General features: G+C 40.3%; 1 protein-coding gene across 1 annotated transcript in view; it reads right to left on the bottom strand.

Moving 5' to 3' along the window:
• The window catches only part of RHOBTB3 (Rho related BTB domain containing 3), a 54,057-nt gene that overhangs the window by 15,629 nt on the left and 15,709 nt on the right, over positions 1-22,719 (bottom strand). The window contains exons 5-8 of the mRNA XM_084833694.1: positions 22,473-22,665; positions 15,100-15,251; positions 5,125-5,236; positions 1,303-1,668 (exon numbers count right to left, since the gene is read on the bottom strand). Of these exons, the coding sequence (XP_084689820.1) occupies positions 1,303-1,668; positions 5,125-5,236; positions 15,100-15,251; positions 22,473-22,665 (823 nt within the window). The remainder of the gene's footprint in view (positions 1-1,302; positions 1,669-5,124; positions 5,237-15,099; positions 15,252-22,472; positions 22,666-22,719) is intronic.

The raw sequence follows: 22,719 nt of genomic DNA, 5'->3' as shown, positions 1-22,719 counted from the left end.
CAAAAAGCCACATTCCGAGCAGTGGCAGTGCACTATGCATCACAGCAGAACTATCACAGGTTTTATTTATAATATTCTTTGTTTTGTAGCAGTTCCTATCTTTTGGTAAGTATTCTTTATTTTAGAATATCCATTATTTTTATCTTTAAAAATAATCAAGCAAAGTTATAAATAAAAAAGGTATCCAGCTGACCTCTTAGACGTTACAGTTTTTATTATTATTATTATTATTATTATTATTATTATTATTATTTATACTGTACTTATTGTGTTTACAGTATTTGAAGTCCTACCTGCTTGGTAACGTTGCCTCAAAGTAAAGCTGTGTTTCACTGATTTTAACTCAGTACAAATGACATCAAAGTGGAAATTGAAAAAGAAACATACTTTAAAGCTAATTGAAGGAAGATCATTTTTGTAGTTATTACCCAAACAACCTGTAGAATCTTGGGGGGAAAGGGTTACAGACACTTGTTTTTTGCCACCCTAGCTCACTGCAGACAATACATTAAAAAAACACAGCCACTGAGCTCAGCTTGACAACCCCCTCAGCTCAGCTCCCCAGGCGACCGCCCAGCTCGCCCACCCCTAAGGCCAGCCTTGAATGTAAACAAGCCGTAAACAATGAAGAAAACTGGTGTCCAATCAACTTGAACCATGCAAATACAACATCTGGTGGCATCTACATAGATTCCCAGATGTTCTCAGTAAAATGCTGTAGACTAGATGGCGTGCGATAAGCTCACGTACAACTCAAAACCTTGCATGATTTGGGGGTCTTTTTCTCTTCTGTAAAGGAAAGCACACGGCACATTCACAGGGATGTCCTAGTGTGAGTGCTGAGAATATTCTTGCACATAGAAGAGAATGAGAAAGACCCTATGCACACAAACCTCCATGTGCCCAGCAGAACTGCTGGATTGCAGCTACATGTCAGCAAACCTTGAATTACCACAGGACTATGGCCTAGTTCTGACTAAAATGGTAAACCTGTACCACCTAAGGCTGCAGATGGAGGCTCATACGATTGAATGTCCCTCCATACATAAATTCCCTCTGCAAAGAAAATAGGAAAAGGGTTCTAGCATAGATGTCTCTCTGACATACTAATTATTTACGTGCAGGGATTTTTCTTTTTCTTTGGAAAAGCATTCAGTCATGTGAGCCTCTGCCTGAAGTACTGCAGCCCAGATACAGGTTTACTACCTCAGTGAGAACTAGGCATCTATACTGGTGAGTTAATATGCAGCCCCACTGCAGTAGGTTAGACAAAAAGCAGCTGGAACCATTCTGACAGGATACCTGAATAAATGAAGTGCAGAACGTCTGAGAAACAAGAACAGAAGGAAGAGTCTTTAACAATGACTCTTACTGGTGAATTGCATGATGAGCCGTGGTTTAAAATGGGAAACACAACTTCCTGGTTTGCTGCAAAAAGGGTCTGAGCAGTCCTAATGATAGAGGAATCCTGAATGTCAGCTGGGCTCTTCACGTTAAAGAGTAACATGAAGACATGGCTAATAGAGCACAAAACAATCCTGTGAGCTTCTGCTACCTCCTTCAAGTCTTCAGAGTAAAAGATCACATCCACACACTGGCAACAGAACAACAGGTTATGTAAATCGGAGTCGTAATGTGAGGCTTCACCTTTTAAGATTGGCATTTTTTCTATAAAAAAAAAGCGAGCTATTAGAAAAGTGATAATGAATAAACTGTTTGTAACTCCAAACTTATTTTAGGCAGAAACATTTTTATTCCCAGAGACTGGATTTAATGAGGACACAAAAGCTTTTCCTGAATGTTTAAATACATTTTTCTTTACTACATTTCAGTCACTAAAGCAAACCCATTTTATAAAATTTCTTTATTTAGTAAATGTTTTTTCTATTTTATTAACCTCATGTTTTTGAATTTAATAATTTGAGAAGTACTTGAACTTCAGTTGGTCTTCACTTTACAGAAAAAGCACAGCGAGGATAGAAAGCTGCACACGCATGACTGCCGATCTGGACCACTGAGGACCAAACTAGATTTGATACTGAATATCACCATCTACTGCTGGTAGCAGTGATGAATTGCAGAACATTCTGATATCAAGGCATGGTTAGAGAGACTGAAGTAGTAGACACATAGCTGCCATTTTTGATGGCAGCCATGCATTAAACATAATCAAAGTTTGATAAACCCAATCGACTTCTCACTATAGGTGTATGCCCCTCCCCCATCTGGTGACCACTCGTGCTTCCACCAAAAGACTCGGCTGTGGGAAACTACTTTACTTTTCCTCGCCAGTACTCTTAGAGAGGAAAGGAAAGGTGGTTTCCAACCTCCAAGTTCAGCTTTTGTTGTTTAAAACAAAAACAAAAAACACAAGCAGCACCTCACAGCTGCTTTCTGTGAAAATCTGACAGGAAGAACGAAAATACACATCCCCTTTTTTCTCCATAGAGAAAAATTATACGGTTTTTTTTTTGCAGCAGGAAGGTATAGCTGCAGAGGAAGAGAGGGGTAGCTTCTTTCCCTGGAGTTTTTGCAAGAGGCAGTAGCAGGAAGTGGCTACTTACCTCTTCTTCAAAAGACGAGCTTAAGGGGAAATACCCAACCTTTCCCTGAGTTTTCTACACATGCAGTGAGACTCAGGGAAGTGATGGGGCAGTGGCAACATGTAATAAATAGGTCTGAGTTAAACAACTCTATCATCTGACAGACCAGGAGTGGAGAACCTTTTTTGGCCAGAGGGCCAACCTGGCTCCAGGCAATCATGTCAGGGTCCACGTGCCAGCAGTAGGCGGCTCCAGCCCACTGCTGGCATGTGGCCCCCGATGTGATTGTCCAGACCCTGTTCACACACACACACACACACACACACACACACACACACTCACACACTCACTCACACACCTCTCTCTCTCTCTCTCTCTCACCCTCACCCTCACTCACCACTCCCCTTTAATGTGGAGGGGCTCACAGAGCTGGGGGCAGGAGATTTTGGTCTGGCAGGGAGAAGGGGTGGGATCTGGGGGAGAAACTGACAGGATGGATGGGGACCTCCTGCAGGCTGTACTAGCTCCGCAGGCCAAAGCTTCCCTGTGAAAGACAGTGATGAGGTAATGCCCAGGCTGTACTGCAGGAGTTGGCAATTTCTCCGCATTGGAGATTGCATTACCCCACACCCCTGGACCCACCAGTGGTCACCCCTCACCTCTGTTGAAATTGCTGCTGCAGCAGCAGCTAAAAACATAATGATTTTGCAGGGAAACAAGGCATGTGGAGCACGCGCACCTTGTTTGCAAGCAGAATTGCATTCCTGGGAGGTTTCCAGTAATGTGATTCCGCTTGAGCTACTTCCCTTGTTTCCTTGCAAAATTGCCTTGGTTTTGGCCACTGTGGTGGCAAATCTGCCAGCAAAAATAGCCATAGGGGCTGCATGTGACCTGTGTGTTGCCCAACCCTGCTGCAGTATAACTCCTTAGGGACCACCTCACTGCATATGTCCCTGCCTGATCTGTGCAATCATCAGAGGAAGCACTTCTGAGGGGTTACATGCTCCTGAGGTTTGCATCAGGAGTACTTTTAGTAGAACAGTTAATGTTGCAGCACCCACTCTCTACAACGCTTTGCCAATTGACATTAGATAGGCCCCCACGCTTCTGATGATCAGATGTCTTCTTAAAACTCATGTCTTTACACAGACTTTCCCTGAAGTGTGACCCACCCAGCTATGGTTTGTAGCACACTGTAGAGTGTGCAGTTTTATTGCTGATTAATTTGTATTGTGTTGTTTTTATTGTTTTATTTATTGTTGTTTTTATGCTATTGTATTTTATGTTCACCACTTTGATACCTTTGTGGAAAATGGTATATAAATTTAAATAACAACAACAACAACAGAAATCCTTTAGGTACCAAAAAAAAGTAAGAGCTGGCAAGGGCTTCTATCCAGATATTGGAAAGTTACTAAAATTCTGTGCTGTACTTCCACTTTCCCTTGGTTTCTGAAGCCCCTTACACCAAGGTAAAAATCCCATCTCACAGACAACTGCACTAAAAGCATTCTCCTACATATATTCCTAATAACAACATTACAGGGCTGGACTTAAGCAACAGTGATACTTTTGGCTATTTCTGCTCATTCTTCTTTGAAGACCATTTATAATTTAAACCAAACTTGTGCCACATAAATTTCTGTAGCACAGAGGCTAAAAAGATGATGAAGCCTAGAAAATTTAAGTGGAACCGCTGAGACTGAAGTTTATGTTTTCCTATATACATGATGGCAAACACTCATGTCTCTCTCTGAAGAAAACGAGAGTTCTAAAGTGTGGAATAAGCAGAGCTATGGTGCTGTCTGGGAAGAATGATAGCTGGAAGAAAGGATGACGAGTTAGGGGAAACTGACATTGGCCAAATCCTTAGCCCAAGAGCAAGAGGGCTGGCTGGAGCCCCGAGTTCTCAGAGGGAAGGCTCTGAGCCTACTTGCCTCTTTGAACTCAGAGCTAAACCAGATGAGACTTATTTATTTCATCTATACCACCCAACAGCCGAAGCTCTCTGGGTGGTTCACACAAATTAAAGTTGGAGATCCAAGATCAGATCTCCGATCTCTTTCAATTTCTTTAAAAATTAGTTGTAGGGGGTGGGGGATTGCATGAGGAGTATGGCACTGGGAAAAGTATTTTTAACCCTCCCCCAGCCTGTGTTTTAAACCAGCCACTCCATGCCCTTAAAGGACAAACAGCAGGTTTGAGAGACCCAACTAACACTGGGGAATTGGGGGGGGAGGGGCACGAAACAGTTAAAAAATCTCTCCCCTAGCACCATGGTTCTGATGCAATTCAGCGGCCAACACGGTAGTTTTGAAATAAATTTAAAGAGACAGAGATCTCCTATGTCTCATCTAGTCTGGCCTTCACACTCAATTTCCATCAAAATTTTCGGAGTTAGAAAACCCAAAATCAAGAATTTTATATCAAACCTTTCTTGTACTTTATGTAAATAAATATGAAACACATTCTTAGAAAGTCTGCACTAATTATGGAATATAATTCTAAATTATAATCATGACTATTGCAAGTGGAACTACAGCATAATTCACAGCAACTCAGACACCAGATTACATTATACCTGGCTGATCAAGTTGAGGTGGCTTAACTCCATGGCACTTATGGCTTTTTTTCCTTTTCTTCATTTTTTCAGATGACTTCTGATTCAAGCTTTGTATCATAAAATACTCCAGCTAAAACAAAACGTACGTTACTAAATATCATAAATAAACAATTTAAGAAGAAATAGCGGATCTATTCATTCTATGGGCTTCTTCACACAGAGCCTTTATCCTGCTATTGAGATTGCTTACTCACAGAAGTTTGCGGGGCCCTTTAGATGACGTTGTTAACCTCCAGGGTGTCTCCTGCACTAAATGACCTTTATTCCATTTTTAAATAGATTGGAGATAATGAGGTACCCCACTTGTGTCAAATTACCCTGCTTGTGTTTCACTTGAGTTCCCTCTGGAAAAAGGAAAAGCCCCAAGAAGAAGAGCTAGATCAAAGGGAAAAAAAGGAAGACTCAGATAAGGGGGAGAAGGAAAAGGAAGCATGTGTAAAGGGACCCTGCTGTGAACTTACATTTAAAACGGAAGCAGAAAGCCCCATTTTAAATGTGGGATTTTAGGAAAACTATTACTACTGCTGCTACTGTGAACACTCATTCATGAGGACTGAGCTCCATCATTATGTAAGTAAGGTCTGCAATTCTGTTTATGGGCTACTTAAATCCCACTGGAAATTAACCAGCCTAAGACTACTGTATTTTTGTTATCAACAGTTATAGCTGACAATACAGTATTTAAGGGCGCAATCCTATGCATGTTTAGACAGGAAAAAGTCCTACAATTCCCAACATGCCCCAGCATGGCTGGCTAGGGGATGCTGGGAGTTGTAGGACTTTTTTTCTGTCTAAACATGCATAGGATTGCACCTTTAAACCGTTAACTAAAGACTAGGAGGGACAGAGCATTGGACACCACAGCCTGAAGGCACATGGAGGGAATGAAACTGCCAACTCTACTCCCGCTGCTCTCACCAACCAGGCTGGGCCCCTCCTCTCCACTCCAAGACACTTTCAGAACCAACTGCCCTGTGTGAGAGAGCAACAGGACCATTTGCTCTGGGGCGGGGTCATCTGGGCCTCCCTGAGCTTTACCTACAATTGCAGGAGTGACAAGACTCTTAACTGATTCCACCAAGGCCCCAGAAGGCCAAGACCCCACCCTGTAAGGCCAACAACTTCCAGCTGCGTTATAGCCAGCTTCCATGAAGGCTGGCTCACCAGACTATTTCTCAAAGGCCTTCCAAGGCCTGTTTTTGAACTGTCAGAAGTCCATTTCCATCCCAGCTGGTCATTATAAGGCATTTGTGACTTGGTGGCTGAATTTGCTTGTTTTCCTCTTCCCTCTCTATCCCTTTTCTTTTTGTATTGTGTCTTTTAGATTGTAAACCCGAGGGCAGGGATTGTCCTTTTTTTATTATCTGTATGCTGCTCTGAGAGCCATTTTGGCTGAATAAGTGCTTCTTCTAGGGTTAAAAAGTGCTTAAATTAAAGAAATAAAGAGATAAATAGGCCCCATCTATCGCCATCATTATTATAACTAGACCTAAGATTTTCTAGGCACCGTAAAAGATTTTAAAACAATACAATCCCTGCCCACAGGCTTACAATCTAATAAGACACAATACAGAAGTAAAAAGGGATGAATGAGGAGGGAACAGGAGAACAGGTAATTCAGGCACCATTTCTTCATAAAGGAACATAAATGTTTAATGACCAGGTGGAATGGCCACTGAGGAATGTAGTTCTGGGACAGGAGGAGCCAAATGGCAGTTGGCCCCAGATGAGCCAATGAAGTGGCCCATGCTGTCCTGCCTTTCCTTACCTTCTGATGCATCCAGGTGGAATGGCTGCTAACAGAAGACAGTTCTGGGAGAGGAGTGGACAGACAACAATCCTATCTAAGCTGATGGAATGGACCGTGCTGCATCTCCCCTCCCTCAGCAGCAGCCAGGAGAAATGGCAATGTGTACAGGGTCTATAGCACTTTCCTGGTCTTATACCACATCTCTCCAGCTCCATCACTTACATCTAATAAAAAATAAAATCTGTGTAATCTAGAGCTAAGTGATAATCAAGATTCAAAAGTGGGATTAAAACCAAGGTATTAATGAATTAATCCTATGGCACACTCAGGAACAAGATTTTGAAGGGAAAATAGAAGAGAACATAAACTTAGTCATATAAGGGAGCAATCCTATGGCCACTAGACAGCGGCTAGATGGCCGTAGGATATCTTGTTATCCAGGAACTGACCTCAGAGCCCACGGTCCAAGGTCGGTTCCCAGAGAACCGACCTCCCTCCACTTCCATGCTGCCTCCAAGGCAGCGCGGAACAGCCCCATCCTCTGTGCTTGCAAGAGCATGGAGCAGCCAAAAAGGGGCGTATCTGGGAAGCGTTCTGGAGAGGGGCAGGCGGAAATGCCTGTATGACACATCCAATGTGTTGTGCAGCAGCCTCCTACCCCACTCCGCCCACCTGCAGCTAGACAGCCACAATTGGCTGTCTAGCTGAAAATGCAGGGCAGGAGAAGTGCTGCTTTACTACAGGTAGAGGTCACTGAGAAACTATGTTGGACAGCCTTATCATCTAATCTGCTTTAGCAGGCAAACTGAATTCCTAGAATCAGAAAGGTTTTTAACATGTAAAGATGGCTATGCTGCTGCCAACATGATATGAACAGGCTTCAATAGACAATAAAAGCGTATTTCTGCCTCTCCTAAGTAAACTGTTGGAACAGATGTGCTACCGACAAGCAGCAAAGCAGCAAAGCAGCAGGCTCGACGTGTCCCACTTCCCTCACACAAGCAACTAGGACATCATGAATATTGTTTAGGACTAGAGCATCAAGGCATAAAGAAACAGCTGCTGTTTATATTCAATAGCAGTTGTCAAAAGGATTTTCCTTACAGCAGGGGGAAAGCATAACAAAGGAAGAAGAATTTCTGAAACATTTCAGTGGGCTAGCTGCATTATATTTCTTAGTGAACTGAGATTAGATTAAAAATAAGTAAATCTATATCAGACATAAACTGAGAACAGTACCCTATCAAGTGTGTTGAAATGATTATGTTAATAATGTCATTAGCTTTGTTTTTTAAAGTGTCAGCTTATTATTTTTGTAAATAGCCTGAAGATTAATTTCAAAACTGCATTCTGCTTGTAAGGTAGCATGTTTTCCCCGATGTAATGATTATGATTTAGACATAATTAAATACATTGAAATCCTATTGCTTTCAACCTGGTGGCCTTATGGAAACCTGGTGGAATGGAGAGAACCACCATGATATGGTCATCTCTGGATATAAACTCTATAGGAAGGCCAGGGAAGGGCATTCTGAAGGAGGAGTTGCTCTGTACGTCAAGAGGCCATATTGTCAATCAGACTAGAAAATCTAAAAGGGGCAGACTCCTCTACAGAATTGCTTTGGATGAAAATATCAAGCTCCAAAATTAATTTAGTACTAGGAGCATGCTGTTGTCCCACAGACCTGAATGCTCAGGGTGATCTTGAGAGAGAAAATGAAATAGGGAGGCCTCCAAACGAAGAAGTGCTGTAATAATGGGTAACTTCAATTACCCCCACGTTGACTGGATAAATGTATGTTCCAGTCACAACAAAGAAGTTAAATTTCTCGATGCCCTAAACGACTGTGCCCTAGAACAGTTGGTCATGGAACCAACCAGAGGGGAGACAACCCTGGATTTAATTCTAAGTGGTCTCACCCAGGACCTAATATGAGATGTGAATGTTGTAGAACCAATTGGAAACAGTGACCACAGTGCTATCAGATTTTATATTTAAGTGGGAAATTTCCAAGGAAGTCCAACACAGTCACATTTGACTTCAAAAGAGGAAACTTCTCTAAGAAGCGGGAACTGGTAAAAAAAGAAGTTGAAAGGGGGAGTCAGGAGGGTTAAATCCCTTCAAAATGCTTGGAGGTTACTCAAAACCACAATAATATAAGCTCAGCTAAAATGTATACTACAGGTTAGGAAAGGCAGCACCAAGTCCAAGAGGTCACCAGCATGGTTAACGAGCAATGTCAAGGAAGCTATTAGAGAAAAGAAAGCTTCCTTCAGAAAATGGAAGTCTTGCCCAAATAAGGAAAATAAAAGGGAGCACAAGCTTGCACAAAGGCAATGCAAGCAGACTATAAGAAATGTAAAAAAACATTTTGAAGAGCGTATCGCTAACAACATCAAGGCCAACAATAAAGAATTCTTTAAATATATCAGAAGCCAGAAACCAGCTAAGGAGGCAGTTAGACAGTTGGATGATAATGGAGTTAAAGGTGTACTAAAGGAGGATAAAGAGTTTGTGGAGAAGCTGAATTAATTCTTCTCATCTATCTTCATTGCAGAAGATATAGGACAGATACCTGAGCCTGAACTGATATTTTCAGGAGGGGAGTTTGAGGAACTGAGGCAAATAGTGGTGACAAAAGATGAAGTTCTCAATCTTATTGACAAATTGAAAGCAAATAGATCACTGGGCTCAGATGGTATCCATCCTAAAGTTCTTAAAGAACTCAGATATGAAATTGCTGACCTTCTAACCAAAATATACAACATGTCCTTAAGATTAGTCTCTGTACCAAATGTACCAAAATGTAAAAACAATTTTTAAAATAAGAAATTACAGGCCAGTTAGCTTAATGTCTGTTCCAGGTAAATTGGTTGAAAGCATTATTAAAGATAAAATTAGTAACAATATAGAAGGACAAGCCCTGCTGAAAAAGAATCAACATGACTTCCGCAAAGGTAAGTCCTGTCTCACTAACCTTTTAGAGTTCTTTGAGAGTGTCATTAAACATATGGACAGGGTGATCCAGTGGTCACTGTTTACCTGGACTTCCAAAAGGCTTTTGACAAAGTCCCTCACCAAAAACTCCTAAGCAAACTTAAGTCATGGAATAAGAAGAGAAGACCTCTTATGGATCAGTAACTAGTTAAAGAACAGAAAGCAGAGAGTAGGAATAAATGGTAAATTCTCCCAATGGAGGAAAGTAAATAGTGGAGTCCCACAGGGTTCTGTATTAGGACCAATGCTTTTCAACCTGTTTGTAAATGTTCTGGAATTACGACTGAGCGGTGTAGTGGCCAACTTTGCTGATGACACCAAATTATTTAGGGTGGTTAAAACAAAACGGGATTGCAAAGAGCTCCAAAACAATATCTCCAAACTGGGAGAATGGGCATCAAAAAGGCAAATGCAGTTCAACGTTAGCAAATGTAAAGTGATGCACATTGGGGCAAAACATCCCAAATTCAAGTATAAACTGATGGGATTGAGCTAGCAGTGACTGACCAAGAAAGAGATCTTGAGGTTCTGGTTGACAGCTTGATGAAAGTGTCAACCCAATGTGCGGTGGCTGTGAAAAATGCAAATTCCATGTTAGGTATAATTAGAAAAGGAACTGAAAATAAAACTGCCAGCATCATACTCCCCTTATACTAATCTATGGTGCAACCATACTTGGAATACTATGCAGAGTTCTAGTCACCAAGCCTAAGAAGGGATACTGTTGAGTGGAAAAAGTGCTGAAAAGGGCAACTAAAGTGATCAATGTGCTGAAGGAACTCCACTATAAGGAAAGGTTACAGCAGCTGAGATTGTTTAGCTTAGCAAAAAGGAGAGTAAAGGAAGACATGATAGAAATGTATGAAATTATGCATGGTGTGGAGAAACTGGAAAGGGAGATATTTTTCTCCCTCTCTCATAATTCTAGAACCTAGGGGCATCCCATGAAGCTGACTGGTGGGAGATTCACTTCCACAAGATGTAGTGATGGCCACCAATTTGGAAGGCTTTAAAAGGGAACTGGACAAATTCATGGAGGATACGGGTACCAATGGCTGCTAGTCCTGATGACTATATGCTACCTTCAGTATCAGAGGTAGTATGCTTATGTACACCAGTTGCTGGGGACAATGGGTGGGAAGGTGCTGTTGCACTCATGTCCTGGTTGTGGGTTTCCCATGGGCAGCTGGTTGGCCACTGTGTGAACAGAATGTTCGTCTAGATGGACCCTTGGTCTGATCCAAGCATGGCTCTTATGCTCCTTTTGAGAGACTGTCAAGTAGAGAGATGCTTAATTTTCACACTGAAATTTATGGGATGTGCAGCCCAATCCCATGCATGATTACTCAGAAGTAACTTTCACTAAGACCTGGTTACTACATACTACTGGTTACTACTGGTTACTACTGCAGCCTGCCATGAGTTGGCAGGCTGCATGGTAGTGAGAACACTGCTTCCTGCCCGCTCACCGGTTTGCATCCACTTTGCTAAACAATCCAACAACAAACCAAGGGTTCAAACTCTGGGTTGTTTAACCCTCAATTATCAAAACTGTTGGGTTTGGACATTAAGACTAACAACCCAGGTTCCTGGGATGTTTAGCAAAGCAGATGTCAAGTGGAAGTGGAGAGTGTGCAGGAGCAAAGCAGATGCAAAGCAGATGCAAAGCGTAAGCAAAGAGTGTGTGTGAGGCAGCACACTTGCTCACTCGCAAGACAGCTGGACAACCCATGGTTTAAACAACCCATGGGTTGTCGATATGGGAGAACTGATTTAAAGAATCAGTGGGGCTTACTCCTCAATAAATGCACATAAGACTATAGCCGCAATCCTTTGCATGTTTATTCAGAAGTCCAACTGAGTACAAGGCCCTTACTCCCACAAAATTGGCCATAGGATCACAGTGTTACAGGCTTATCTTTGGGTTATGGCCTATCTAGAAAAAGCAGACCGGTTTCAGTTACTCACGCATTGGTTACATCCAAAATGGATTACTGCAATCCTACTTACGTGGGACTGCCCTTCAAAACTTCAACTGATTCAAAATGCAGCTGCAAGATATTGGTAGGAACAAGGTGGTTGGAGATCATTAACACCCATCCTACCCATCCTACACTAGTTACACTACTGTCCACTTTGTTTCTGGGCACAATTTAAGGGCACAATCCTATGACTGCTAGACAGCAGCTAGACGGCCATAGGATTGGTCGGTTTCCGGGAACCGACCTCAGAGCCTGCACTCCAAGGTTGGTTCCTGGAGAACTGCCTCCCTGCCCCCTCACCTGCCACCTTGTAAGCGGCGCAAATTGTCCCCAGGCTCCAAGCGGCCCCAAGCGGCTAGATCTCAGAGGAGAGGAGTTCAGAGGCGACCACCTATCCCGATAGCATTGCTCCCTCCGGTGCTGTTTTTGATCTTTAAAGTCCCAAATAATCTGGGATCAAGTTGCTTCCAGATGAGGCTTTTATTGTGCAATTACCCTGCTTCATTCACTGAATTTTACTGAGAGTCCAGATGACAATGTCTTCAATTCGTAGGCCTCCCACATTTTCCCACCACTTATTACCAGAAACAAATCCATTAAGGGTGCAATCCTGTGCATATTTAGACAGAAAAATGTCCTATACTCTCAGTTGTAGGACTTTTTTCTGCCTAAACATGCATAGGATTGCACCCTTAGGAAGGAAAGATGGAACAGCGAATAGCTGCACAATGCCTCTGACTGTTAGTGCTAGAAGCCCTGTATCCAGAAGCACCCCCAGTTATTTAAAGGACCGCTTTCACCCATATGAACATACTCAGCATTTAATATCATCTCAGGCCTTTCACTTTGGTCTCCCCCTTTAAATCAGACTTGTTCGATGAGTACCAGAAACAGGGCCTTTTCTACAATGGGGCCTTCCCTTTCTGAGGAAGTCTAGCAAACCAAACGCTCTAATTTTAAATACTCTTTGAAAATGTTTTTATTCAGAAAGGCCTTTTGTGATTAGTTTTACCTATGTATGCTATCTTGCTTTTACAAACTTTTTAGCTGTGCTGTATTATTGTTCATATTTTATTATTGTTTTATTTAATTTTTATTGGTTTTGTCATTAGTCACCTTGTAAAAAAGCTTTTTAAAAGGCAGGATATATATATCTATAAATACATAAAGAATAAAAGTGGTATTATTTTGGCTTCTGTTTAAGTTTAATTGTTGTACATTTGCTTTTCATGTGCTGTTATTATTATGGAAACTCTACCAGCACAGAATAAGCATAGGAGCATGTTTTTGCTGCATACTCTGCAGCTAAAATTCTGTTTTATTTCATTTACTCTGGGACAGCTAATCTATATAGCTTGCTTAGCCATATATATATAATTCATATGTTTTTACTCACAAAGAAACCTTGACGATATAAGGCACAATCCAATCAAAGTTAAGAACTTCAAAGTTCCACTGATTTCAGTGGATAGAATTTAAGTTAAGTTTGCTTAACTATCCTACTTTTGAATTGTGCCCTAAATTAATAAATTTTCAACATATGATTTCATTTTATTTGCCATGCAAATTTTTTTCCTATAATGTAATAAACAGTCATAGTTTAGGTAAAAATAATTTCCTTCTTGATAGCAATAATTAAAATATATAATATACTGTTATGTTGCTATGATATTTTGATACAATATGTTACTATCAATTTTTAAAAAGAGAGGACAACAATACATATTTCAAATATTACATATTAAGTCTCCCTCTTTTTATCATTACTCGGGAAAAGTTCATAAAAATAAAAGCAGGATGAATAAGCACTCACAATGAAAAAAGCAAAAGCAAATATAGCAACACCAGAGGGAAGAGTTTAAGGGCAAACAACTCAATCCATTCCTTCTGGGCATCGCGACAATGAAAAGCGGTCATGACAGAATGGCTTTTCTGGCAAGGATATTGACAGTACATACAGCCCCATACTTGCACATGGATGGGACAGGGTGCAGAGTTCTTCTCTGTATGGAATCAGGCCCTGCAGCCCACATGCACATGCCAGTGGCACCAACTATACCTACACATTTTTAAGAGATGCATCCTTATCATTTATATTGTAAAATATGGCAGAAATCAGTATAAGTAAGGAACACCATGTACAAAGTGCCTAAGGAACAAATTTAGTAAGGAAGCTCATACAGATGTTAATATGAAACAATAATAACCTATGTAATATGTCTAATATTGCTTATTCCTGGTCCTGTTTTCCATGTGCAAAACATTATGCCTATGTAAGTGCATTTTTAAAGTAGCTGATTCAACAGACAAACTAAAGTGCTTACTGGCTGCAAACAGATTTACTGCAGCAATCTTTAAACAGGCTCACTTCCAGTGCACAATTAACATTGGCAAATCCATTAATGACACATAATACAATTTCTGAGAAATAATTTGGAATCTACTAAGACGGTAATTCATTTGAGAATATTATTTTCTCCATGACTGGGTGTAATCCATACCCATTCAAATCAATTTACAAGGTAGGAAGTGTATTTACAATATTTGATATTGCTATAGCCAATGGTTAGTGGAATTAATGAACTGAAATAAATTAGATACTTTGCCAGCAGACCATTTAAGGTGAAGTGACATTTGGTGTGGACTTGGCTCTCAAAGTTATTACATCCTTATTTAAGAATATTACATTCTTATTCCAGAACATTATTTATTTACCACTTTTACCAAACTTTTTAATTAAGTCCATTACAATGATGAGGGTACATCCATAGAAATACTCCTGTTCTATTTCAGTTCATTTTAGCCTTATCCCTGATAAGTACCAATGGTTGAATGTTTCTCAAATATGCTTTTTCCTTCCAGAATAGTGGGCTTCAAAACAATGAAGGAGGAGTGAGAAAACAGCTAGGAGGAGAGGTAGTGGAAGCCTTCTGTTAGTGGAAACATTACCACCTCCTTGTATAATTTTCTGTAGCACACTGAGTAAATGTGTCAGTTACCCTATTTATTCCCCTTACAGAATTCATCTTTACAAAGGCACTGTGTGACAGCTTAAACTGAGAGAATATAATTTTCACCGGTCATCCAGTGAGTTTCAGGTCAGATCCTAATCCTGGATCATCCATGTTCATTGCAGCTTCCCAAATCCAAGTCTGAATTTTAAATCTTAACATTTGACCATTCTGATATAATTTCATACTTACCACTCCTCCAAAATATTTTCCTATGTAGAAATCATTGAGACTGTGCAATTCCAGGTAAGTAGCTCCTAGTTCTTTAGCAAGCTGAATCCCTTCAGAAGCTGTAACACAGCTTCCTCTGTCTGAGATACACAAAGGACAAGTGCAGGGAACTTCTGAGAAGACAAATTATTCATACAAAGCAATTTAATTATACTGGCTCTTCTTCAGTGTCTTTTGCATTTTCCTAAATAATGAATAATGCATTAAACAACAAAAGGTAAGATTTTAAACCATTTACAGTACAATCTTATACATGTCTACTCAGAAATAAGCCCCAATGACTTACTACCAAATAAGTGTGTAATGACTGCAACCTAAGACCATAAAGAACACAAGTGTTCTGCAGTTGCCTTATTGCAGAGTCACTCAGACAAGAATTATACTGTCATTTTAATTTGGTATTAAATATTATATGTTACTTTTCTTTCCTGTAAGTAATTTTTGGAATCTATCATGTTATTTGGGATTTATCTGATGAACAATAGCTGCATCAAGGTTTCCTGGTAGCAAACTACTTATACTGGAAAGGCAAAGATTCCTCCTGATATGCAATTATGGCTTACTAAGATTACTGTTTTGGCACTATGGGAAAACAGTTTTCAGTGAGAGAAAACTCACTGAGTTTTCTCACAGTGAGAGAAAACTCACTTGGCATCCTACTCAGATTGTTCCACGTTTTGACTAATAGTCCGCCCTTCATTAGTAGTTTTCTCAAAACATTTTAGAATTTGGTAATATAACTTATTAAGTAAACAATTACAGAGAAGCTATCACATGTATTATTTTAATAATATATAGGTTGTAACAGATAAAGCAAAAACAAAACAAAACCTGTAAGGGATTGATTCAGAGAAGATTAAGCAGAATCTGCTCACACAACAAGGCTTTCCCGGCTCCTCCCTCCACAGCCCCTTGCACCTTCCCAAAGCTGTTCCTGAGGGTCACTGGACCTTCTGAAATGTCATGGGATGGGGCACAGGCGGCCGCAGCAGGATAGGAAAATTGGGAGGAATTCAGGAGGGTTGCCTTGTGCAAGTACAAATGCTTATGCAGGACATCTCTGGATCCAAGCCTAAGGGTGCAATCCTATGCATATTTAGACAGAAATAAGTCTTACAACTCCCAGCATGCTCCAGCCAGCCATGCTGGCTGGGGCATGCTGGGAGTTGTAGGACTTTTTTCTGTCTAAATATGCATAGGGTTGTACCCTAAGTTAATAAAGGATTAATATAAAACACAGTATCTAACTACCAACATATTTTCTCCTTATAATATTCATAGATTCTATGATTCAGGAGAAAATATCTTAGTAGTTACGGACATTCTGGTTTTTATTAATCTTTTATTAACTTAGGCTTGGATCCAGAAATGTCCTGCGTAAGCAGAAAAGCACTCCCATATTAACAGACTTGTTCTGTTTCTATAACAATATAGTTATAATTAATTCATTTAACTGTAATTAGGTCATTGGGTACACCACAGTATTTCTCCCTAAACTGAAAAGAAATGTCTTATTTTCTCTTCACTTTTCAATTTGTCAAAGGTGTATTTTTAAAGTACAAATGTCAATTATAGCGAAGGCCATTACGAATCAAAAAGCAAATCATGAGAAAAATTTGTATCACTTTGAAAGGACATTTTCAGACCACAATTTCCTCTAAATTATGGTCAGCATGACATTACAGGAGTATTCACCATGCCTTGCTAGGCAATGTCAATAGGACCCTCCAGACAGAGTAAACAAGGTTCTGCAGACAAAATTATATATTCTTTTCATCATTAACTGTAAGAGGGATGTTCTTATATGTTTATATATGTTTATATATATACATATATATGTATATATGTTCTTATGTTTTCCTCTTGCAAGGTTCCTTGCAAGAGGAAAAAAGGCGGGGTATAAATGCAATAAATAAATAAATAAATAGAAAAAAATTAGTACTGTTATGAATAAAAATAATAAATTATTATGAATAATAGTGCTATTGTTATTCATATATTATGCCGTCAATGTATAGCTCTTCACAGAATTTGATAAGCAAAAAGACAGGCTCTCCTTGCCTGCTGACTATAATCTCTAACAAACCTTAGGATGTATCAAATTTCACATAAGATAATCTTTCAGGCAAAAAGATGGCTGCTACCTACTGATAAGCCTTACTATAAAAACAGTAGTAGAGTCATACTGAAACAATTTACCTTGGCCATTTATATTATCAGCCATTCCAAATAACTTATTGCCTTGTAGAAGCATTGCAAAACAATGACAAACATGAATATTTATGTAGATCTATCTACATGGCATCGAGCCATTCTTCACCAAGCACTAGGTTTACTATCTATAGATAATTTTCAAGGTTTATATCATATAGATTGGTTAATATGCAACCTGACCATTTTAAACTTTCAGTATTAATGCCCCAAGCACTTGAGGTAAATAAATTCCAGTCTAAATCAGTTATTAGACTACTGCAGATAATCACAACCCTTAAAATAGGTATGATGAATAACAGACTAGTTAACTTGTATTATTATAATCTTAAAGTGGTAGAAATTATAGTTAGAGCTGATGACATGTATTAAGATGGAGTAGACTGCTTATCATGACCAAATCACTGAGGAAAAAAAATATTTTTACTCTTGAACAGGTTCTCTTTTTATATGCAACTTGAATCTGGCAAGTTCTCCCCTTTTCCTTCATGCTGCCATTCAGCACAGCTGCATCAGAGTGCACAAGGAACTGAGTGTTAATCTGAAATAATTCAAATTATCTCCCACATTGTAACAGTCTGCAAAGTCAAAAAGCCCACAATACAGCAAAGTTTAAGAATTCATGTAAAAAGGGACTGCATTACAGCAGCTGTATTTACATAATGGCTTTTAATGTAGCTGTAATGTATAATGGACAAAAGCATGGCAATGTATTAATGACTGGAGAACAAAGGAACTTTTTGGCAAATTATTCCAGTTGAGAAATAACACAGATTGCTCTGCTGCTGCTACTACTCTCCAATAAACATATTAGCTTATGTTATGGGTAAAAGCTCTTTTCCTTCCAACATTATACCACATTTTACACAAATCTTGTCTGAACTCATTAAACAACACTAACAAGAATTGTGCATAGCTCATGAATTCTCCAACAATATGCCACGGGCAGGCACACTGGCAAGCTACAAGAGAACAGCTAGCATGCAACAAGAAATACATTATTTTTTTAAAAATAGATTTTCCTGTGAACCTAAAGTGCCCACCCACAGAAAAGGCTGCCTACAGTGTATTTGCACAGAACAGTGCTCTGCTGTTGCTTCTTAGCATTTAAACTTCATTGTGGGTGGGGATATTCTGCTGTAGATATAACTGCTCTCAATACAGTGACACAGCAGAATTACCTGCCCAAACAGGAAGCATTACCAGAACTTTGACTAACACAACACAAGGCATGGGCTACTGTGAGTAGTTCTTAGTCTTATACACACTCTAAAACAAGGATGGGAAACGTAGCCTTCCAAATGTTTTGGCCTACAATTCCCATGATCCCTCACCTTTGGCTATGCTGGCTAGGGCTGATGGGAGTTGTGGCCCTCCAGATGTTTTGGCTTACAAGTTGCCCACCCCTGCTCTAAAAGTAAACCTTTTCAGGAGCAAGAGTACTACCAGAAACTTGGGAAACAATGGCACAGCTGAAGTTATGACACTGGCCTTTGTTAATGTACAAGTTAAGGAAAGTGATGATGACAAGAAACCTTCACACACATCAGAGAGTTATAGAAATCAAAGCGAAAAATCATTGTTTTACCATGTAAGGACATATCCACACAAATTTTCAAGAGATCACATTCATTGTTTCATCACTCAGAGCAGAATTTTTCACCAAACAACAAGCCTGTACAGTGGAATAGGTTAGAGACATTGATTTGCCTGGGGCTTCATAGCTTCATAGCTAAACAGAAATTAAATCCTGGGGCTCTACATTCAGGCCCAACAAAGTAGTCACTGCTTTACAAACAGGCAATTCATTTTTAGACAGAAAAAAAAATCCTACAACTCCTAGCACGCATGACTGGCTGGGGAATACTGGGAGTTGTAGAACTTTTTTCTGTCTAAACATGCATAGGATTACGCCCTCAGATGCTTTAATGAATGACTGGGATGTTTAAATGACCCAACCGACTGGACAGGGGCTGATCACATGGTTTCCAACCAGGAAATTCCAGGAAGACAATTTCATGAGAAGATACTTCTGATCATCCCTTGCCCATGTGGTTGGGTCATTTAAACATTGCTCCAACTGTTTCAGAATCCACTCAGAGTAAATCAGCTCCCCTCCCATACAACTAGGGTAACGTTTGAGGGGCTCTGCAGTCTGAACTGTTATCCAACAGCCCACATAGCTAGCAAGTATCGTACGGGCATCAGCACAGGCAATGGCTTCAACCTCCAAGTGCAAAGGTGATGGGGCCTGCCCTTTTCAGGCCCGCCTTTGAGCTGTTTGGGTTGTACTATAACATGAAGACATGTTCTAAGAGAATGAAATGTTATGAAGTTACTGTTATGCATGAAATTGGCACTGTGAAAAGAGCAGGCAAAAGAATTTGGCAAGTAATATTAGCAATTTTAGCTACTTTTTTTCCACTTGTCATTGGCCAAATTATAATCTGGAAGAATTACGAATATATAATATGCAATGTTATTTTATTGTACTGAGATTACTCTCGAAGCAGGTTTACTTTTCTTCACTGATTGTATATGGAATAATTATTACTACTGTTTGATTTTACCCTGTATCAATCTTCCTATCTAGAAAAGCATATGCAGGTTTCAGATGTAATTCAAATTATCCCCACAGACATTCCATCCTCTCCTCCCTCCTGCGTGACCTCCAAATCTGCTCTGGAGGGTTGGGGGACCTTCTGGAGCAGATTTAGAAAGTGTGTAGGGGTCTACATTAGACCTGATAGACAGAGTGCCTGAGGAACTATGGACGGAGGTCCGTAACATTGTTCAGGAAGCAGCAACTCAATCCATCCCAAAGAAAAAGAAATGCAAGAAAGCCAAGTGGCTGTCTGATGAGGCTTTACAAGTAGCTGAGGAAAGAAGGGAAGCGAAAAGCAAGGGAGAAAGGGGAAGATATATCCAACTGAATGCAGAGTTCCAGAGATTAGCAAGGAGAGACAAGAAGGCCTTCTTAAATGAACAATGCAAAGAAATCGAGGAAAATAGAATGGGAAAGACTAGAGATCTCTTCAAGAAAATCGGAGATCTCAAGGGAACGTTTTGTGCAAAGACGGGCATGATAAAGGTCAAAGAAGGCAGGGACCTAACAGATGCAGATGAGATTAAGAAGAGGTGGAAAGAATACACAGAAGAACTATACAGGAAAGATCTGAATGTCCCTGATAACCATGATAGTGCGGTCACTGAACTTGAGCCGGACATCCTCGAGAGTGAAGTCAAGTGGGCCTTAGGAAGCATTACTAACAACAAAGCTAGCGGAGATGACAGTATTCCAACTGAGCTATTTAAAATCCTAAAAGATGATGCTGTTAAAGTGTTGCATTCAATATGCCAACAAATTTGGAACACTCAACAATGGCCGCAAGACTGGAAAAGGTCAGTTTACATTCCAATTCCAAAGAAGGGCAACGCCAAAGAGTGTTCAAACTACTGCACAATTGCGCTCAATTCACATGCCAGCAAGGTGATGCTCAAAATCCTACAAGCTAGGCTTCAGTAGTATGCGAACCAAGAACTACCGGAAGTACAAGCTGGGTTTCGAAGAGGCAGAGGAACTAGAGATCAAATCGCCAACATTTGCTGGATCATGGAGAAAGCAAGAGAATTCCAGAAAAACGTCTATTTCTGCTTCATTGACTACGCTAAAGCCTTTGATTGTGTGGATCACAACAAACTGTGGCAAATTCTGAAAGAGATGGGTGTACCAGACCACCTTAGCTGTCTCCTGAGAAACCTGTACGAGGGTCAAGAAGCAACAGTAAGAACCAGACATGGAACAACCGAGTGGTTCAAAATTGGGAAAGGAGTACGACAAGGCTGCATATTGTCACCCTGCTTACTTAACTTATATGCAGAGTACATCATGAGAAACGCCAGGTTGGATGAATCAGAGGTCGGAATTAAGATTGCTGGGAGAATTATCAACAACCTCCGATATGCAGACGATACCACCCTAATGGCAGAAAGCGAAGAGGATCTAAAGAGCCTCTTGTTGAGGGTGAAAGAGGAGAATGCAAAAACTGGTTTGAAACTCAACATTAAAAAAACTAAGATCATGGCATCTGGCCCTATCACTTCCTGGCATATAGAAGGGGAAGAAATGGAAGCAGTGACAGATTTTACTTTCTTGGGCTCCAAGATCACCGCAGACGGTGACTGTAGCCATGAAATTAAAAGACGCTTGCTCCTTGGGAGGAAAGCTATGGCAAACCTAGACAGCATAGTAAGAAGCCGAGATATCACCTTTCCGACAAAGGTCCGTCTAATCAAAGCTATGGTTTTCCCAGTAGTAATGTATGGCTGTGAGAGCTGGACTATAAGGAAGGCTGAGCGCCGAAGAATTGATGCTTTCGAACTGTGGTGCTGGAGAAGACTCTTACGAGTCCCCTGGACTGCAAGGAGGTCAAATCAGTCCATCCTAAAGGAAATCAACCCTGAGTGATCATTGGAAGGACAGATACTGAAGCTGAAGCTCCAATATTTTGGCCACCTAATGTGAAGAGAAAACTCTCTGGAAAAGACCCTGATGCTGGGAAAGACTGAAGGCAAAAGGAGAAGGGGACGGCAGAGGATGAGATGGCTAGACAGCATCACCGATGCAATGAATATGAACTTGAGCACGCTCCGGGAGAGAGCGCAGGACAGGAAGGCCTGGCGTGCTATGGTCCATGGGGTCACGAAGAGTCGGACACGACTGAACAACAACAACAAGGGGTCTACAAGGGGGAAGAGAGGACGGGGAAATCCCGTTCCACCAGCAGTATTTATTCCATTGGCATAACAATATTGGATCCAACCAGAGCTGCAATTCTGAAACCAATTAAATTGGCAAACCCTCATTTCCTGACTTAGCCCCAATTAATGTGCAAGTGCGCAGACTGCTAATCATGATCTAGAGCAGGTCTTTTAACTGTAATGAATCTAACCAACACTACAAATGTTTTCTATTGAACATTAAGTGATACTTTTAATCAACTCTGTAGAAGTACCAAATTTTATTGTAATTGGACTAATAGAATTTTTTCCTCCATGATTTATCCAACACGTAACCTCATATTTATATTTCAGCTATTTATAACATGATCCCCAACACATACCGTTTTGTCTTGCACCAACAGCAGAAATTATGACTGGAATTGAACAGTGGTTTAATGTTTTTTTTATCAGTGGTGCATAAATGTCCTTTACTTCTTGAAATGAAGACTTGTCATTTACAGAGTATTTAATCACAATGATATCTGCTTCTCCAATAAGGTTCCGAGATGTGTACCAGTCACTTTCAAAAATATCCTATACAAAACAAAAAGATAGAGCTAAATTCCATTTTCTATGAATCAAGAGCAA

This window comes from Heloderma suspectum, chromosome 2 (genome assembly GCF_057233095.1).
Source record: "Heloderma suspectum isolate Gila_16-S chromosome 2, 16-S_ref, whole genome shotgun sequence".
In the NCBI taxonomy this organism is placed as follows: Eukaryota; Metazoa; Chordata; class Lepidosauria; order Squamata; family Helodermatidae; genus Heloderma; species Heloderma suspectum.
The sequence above is the reverse complement of the archived record's forward strand: the minus strand, read 5'-3'. Positions and strand labels throughout refer to the sequence as shown.